Source organism: Anopheles darlingi, chromosome 2 (assembly GCF_943734745.1).
Source record: "Anopheles darlingi chromosome 2, idAnoDarlMG_H_01, whole genome shotgun sequence".
Taxonomy (NCBI): domain Eukaryota; kingdom Metazoa; phylum Arthropoda; class Insecta; order Diptera; family Culicidae; genus Anopheles; species Anopheles darlingi.
Window position 1 is genome coordinate 28,081,903 of NC_064874.1, and position 5,000 is coordinate 28,086,902.

The 5,000-nt window shown below is 51.1% G+C and overlaps 1 protein-coding gene across 1 annotated transcript; it reads right to left on the reverse strand.

The window, feature by feature from the left end:
- Nucleotides 1–565: 565 nt before the first annotated feature.
- On the reverse strand, nucleotides 566–1,970 carry LOC125949544 (uncharacterized). The gene is made up of 2 exons (XM_049676676.1): nucleotides 1,722–1,970; nucleotides 566–1,644 (listed from the first exon to the last, which is right to left on the reverse strand). The coding sequence occupies exons 1-2, from the start codon at nucleotides 1,754–1,756 to the stop codon at nucleotides 726–728; spliced, it is 954 nt and encodes a 317-aa protein (XP_049532633.1). The 5' UTR covers nucleotides 1,757–1,970; the 3' UTR covers nucleotides 566–725.
- Nucleotides 1,971–5,000: the final 3,030 nt, after the last annotated feature.

Genomic DNA, 5,000 nt, shown 5'->3' on the forward strand with positions numbered 1-5,000 from the left:
TCAAACCGCAGGCTCCAACGGGACAGATTGAAGAACCCAGGGCCGCTTCCCACCGGGCAGACAATTCGATGCTGCTGGCGCTGGTATGCAGTTCTGTGCTGTGGGTCCCTAGGTCCATCTGGGTGTCGGCACACTTTGGGCCCTGTAATCAAACCTCGCTCGGCGGCACATTCTGCGGGTGCTACAGAACCGACCGCATCGCTCATTAACCCCGGAGTGCTCGGTTTCGGCTTCGATCAAATTGATTCCCAAATTGATTTCCCAATAGAACTTATGCTGGCATTGATTGTCGGCCATAGACAGGGCACATAGATTAGGAAACGGGTTGCCGACGGCCTCTATTTGTCCCGAATTACCGATGCATCTAGCCGACGAATTGAGAAATGCGTTCCCTGGAGGGGGATCGCCGGACACAATTATTCAAAAAAGGGATCCCCGGGTACAGGCGTGAAAGTGGGTTGATTGAAATTAATCCATTCTTCATTGAGGTTCACATCGGATGCATTAGGTTTCCGAGCTCGCTAGCAGCCCTTCGGAAAGTGGATTCTCGGAGCGATTTATTGGAAGTGGAATTGTTTTATTATGAAAACCTTGGGACAATCCATTGTATTCGCAGCATTACAGGAGAGTATCTCTTTTAAGAATCTCTTCGAACTTTATTGACATTCCAGATGTCAAAAGTGACCTCGGTTTCCCGTAGAAACCGTTCGAGTACGTGAGGTGAATCACAGAAATACTTCCACCTCTCCGTAGCGCACACCAACGACTCCATCGCTCCGATTAGTCTGATGCGATTGCGCCGTCTCCGGCGCAACCGACGATGCAGCATCCTCGATGACGTCCTCATCACCCTCATAACAGCAAAGTCCACCCTGCCGTTCACCCGGACAATCGTAATCAGCACCAAACACCGTGATCCCGTGACGCATAATGGCCTGCCGTGCACGATCGACCCAACCACAGGTCCACTGGTTGCCAAGCAACCGCACCGTATCCAGGCTCGGAAAGGCGACCGGAAAGTCGTCGAACCATTGCAGCCGATTGTAGCTTACCCACAGGTTGCGAATGCTCGCCAACCGTACAGTGTTGGCCGGTGGTACGGTGCCCAACCAAACGATTCGATTGACCGACAGATCCAGATCACGAAGGCGATTCATGCCGGCGAAGAGTCCGAGCTCGACGAAGGTGAGCTGGTTCCGCGAGAGATCCAAACGATGCAATCCACTCAATCGTGCCAACGAGGGGCTAAGCTGGTCCAGGGGGTTCCGTATGATTTGCAGAATGCGCAGACTGGCCACCGGATAGGAGCTGTTCACCTCGAACTCGTACAATCCCGTCTCGTCCACCACGAGTGTATCCAACGTAGGCGAGGCATAGGTAATCCTTGGTATGTGACCACCGTGTAGACTAAGGCTGCCGGTACGGGTTCCTAGCAATTGAAACAACTCCGGGCCGAAGTGGTTCACCTGGCATCCCTCCAGCACTAGCTCTCCCGAGGTCGAACCGGCTGTTAAGTTACTGTTACTGGCGCTGAGCGTTACGTTGTGTAGCCGCCGAACGCCTTCTCCACGCTGTCGATGGTGTGGTACGGCGCGAGCTTCCGACACCGTCAGTACACCCAGCACACATCCTATCCACAGGATCCTAGATATCACGGAAGACACTGGTTGTTCAATTGCCTTGAGCCTTGAGCCTTGAGCATTTACTGATTGGAGCCTTACACGAAAATCACGTCTCCGCAGCGTGACCCACTCATGCTGTCGCCACCGGTACTACTCGTCCAGGCGCGCCGGACTCGTACGTTGTTATCACGAACTCCACTAGCCCGATCACCACCAGCAGCCTTACGGACCTAGCCTGAATGCTTGCTTGTTCACGCAGCACACCACCGCCAGTTCCCATCGATCACCGGCCCTACCAGGTCCCGGGTATACGTAGAGGGGAATCCGATTACCGATACGTCGGCCTTCAACGATTCGTTCTACTTTGAGCGCTCGCGCCTCAATTCTGGAGCTATTTATTCATATTCTGCTCCACCCCATGTCCCTCTCGACAACGAGATGTTGTGGTGGAACCGTTGTTGTTGTCTCGGCGTCTTAGAAACTGAAACGACCAGCAAGATGCGATTAATCGGAGCACAAAAGGTGCGGGAAAGGCTATGGGGAGCATCAAAACAATCAGACCAATGGCATCGACTGTTTGCCACAACGAGTGTTGTTTTCGTTCTTTTATTGAGCTGGCACATGGATGACTTCTACGGCGCAAACAATTTGTAGATCGAGTCCAGCCTCGGTCATTCCTGTTTCGACAAATATTCGCTAAAAGGGAGGCGGACCTAAACTCGTGGTTTCTAATGGATTACAAGATAGAATCGTTATTCAGACAGTATTTAAATTAATTATGAAACTAAACGACCTTAAGTTTATTTCTCTAGTAATCCAACCTTACGCGCTACTGTAAACATGTCGTGCCTCTTGAATGGTAACTCAAGAAGCTAGACGTTGTCCATTAACCTACCAGAGAATCACTCCCAGTTTCGTCTTAAGAAGTAATTAAATTGTGTTTCTAAGGGGTTTACTCATTAAAGACATACAAAACCGTGCGCCCTTCGGCATCCTACCAAGACATTATCACCTAAGGGTTCGCCCTGCCCTATAAGATTGCACTCCAAAATGAATCAACCCGTGGAGGTGTTTATTTCATTATCTACCTCCCGAATCGCAGACCCCTGAAACACCAGACAAACCTGTTAACGGCCACCTTGGCCACCAGATTGAGCAAATAATGCGGCAAAATCCGAACCCGAACCGCCCCAAAACCGCACGACAGACGGTGCTCGATTGCTTCTTACGGTTCGGTTCGGTAATTAAGATGATTTCAGACCCGCCGCGAAACAGTCTCTCCTTCACTTTTTAATGGTAAACAAATAATGGCACGGGGCTCTGTGCGACATGCCACACCGGCTTCGATATCAAAGTGAAAATCGACGAAGCAACGACTGCTCATCAAACACGCGCATGGTGACACGAGGCACGAGGATGGTGGAGTCGCGTAGTGCGTTGGCCCAAAACTTTTCCGGCGGCAACTCTCCTACACGCTATCCCGGACGAACCGCACAGAAATGGCAATCCGTTACGAAGGTCCCATTGGTCTTCCACCGGTCGTCGTCTTCGTTGTCCGTTGCGAACGAGGGAGAGAAGGTTGGGTGTTTATTTGATTTTATAACTTCAAGATGACAGCGACGTCAAGATGTTTGACGAAGTTGTTGCTGCTTCATCGGATAGAGTTTTTGGGGCGGATGGCTTCAGGCAGGCCATGCTGTTACATGATGTGGGACTGAATTCTGTTCGCGGAAGCAAAGGAATCAAAGATGGAATTGGCCGTTTTTGAAAATGAATTGACGATTCGTTAGTTTTTGGCGAATGTTAAACTTTATGGTTAAGTTCTGAAGATCTCATTGCGATTAACGTAAAACTTTCAAACAGAGGAATTCCAACAGATTCATAATTTCAGATTCTTTACCATTATATGCTTTTGATGTTCATGGTTCTTGTCAAACAACACCGTTCTAACAGCAACGGTACCGACCGTTCCTCCTCATGTACAGCGATTTAACGAACCAGTACAATCGGAACGCTTCGAAAGCGGCCTTCTAAAAGCCAAATCTGACCTTTGCCTCTGATCATACAGCCAGCCTAGGCTTCACGAGCATCCACGACCACCTTATCAGCACCAAGCCATCGTTTTCCGGGGGGCGCCACGAATCCAATCGGACAGGCACCTCCAAATGCCGTCCATAAAACTGTCACCGGGTGACAGTAAGTCGAGCAAGCGTTCTTTCCTTCCTTCCTTCCTTTGTGGTTTGCCTCCGTTTGATCCGGTTGCGACTTCCTGCGATCGTCGGTACGGTACCTAGTCAGTCCACGTTGCCCGGCGGCTGGTACTCGATTGTCCAATAAGTTTCATCATTTTATGATGTTCCCCCTTGGAAAGGGTTTTTCGTTCGCTCCCGGGGCGTCTGGTTAGTGGCTAATCAGACGGCCCCGGGTGTCAGTTGAAACATTGATCGAACCTAACCCCGAGCCCGGATGCCTTCTAAGTCTGCCAGCCAGCCTGCAGGCCAGCCGGCAGGTCGGTGCGTTGCTCGCTGGCCGCGTGCATATTAATTATTGTTTTTTATTGTTGCTTTATCGCACCTGCCAACCAGAAGCCGCTGTCGATGGCAGTGGCGACGGCGCCAAAGTGGAGGCCAGCTGATTGCGGTTTCGGAACGGATTTCGCAAAACCGCACGACGACGCAGACGGTGGCAACCAAACGGGGGATGACGCTAAAGAGAAGCTCGCCTATAAGTGCATCTGCCGGCACCTTCAACGCCACACGCTGACAGCTTTAATGCAGCTCCTGCGGTGTCGCTCGAATCCAGTAATGTTCGCAAAGCGGTTGGTAAAGCGAAGAAGAAGTTGCCCGACAAACGCCAAACATGCAAAGCGATGGTGGCTTTCTGACAGTAATTGTCATCGCCCCCGATGCAATGGCTTTTAGTTTTGGTGTTCCTTGTGCTACCGGCATCTACCACCTGCTTCGTGGGAGTCCGGAAAACGGGACTATGCGGCTTTTGACTCCCGTTCTCCCTCTCTCTCTCTCTTTTTGTTCTCTCTGACTATCTTTTTAATCACGCTAATTGCACCATTAGTGGGGCTGACCTGTGCGGTTGACCATTTTCGGGTTTTTTGCAACCGCCAAACAACCGGACCTGCCGGCTTTGACCAACTCCAATCCAGGAAATGCATTCCACTCCGGATCATCCCCACCGGATACCGGCGGTATCGGTCCCTTGCGCTCATAATCGAAATGTCCGGTAGTAAAATTGATTTAAGTTCCCGGACTTGGCGTATTGGTTTTCGAACGATAAGCTGGCCGCCCAAGCCCAGGGGCCACCGGTGTCACCGCGGTGTAATTCCATAATAAACAACATCCGGAGGCCACCGGGGTCAGCCCG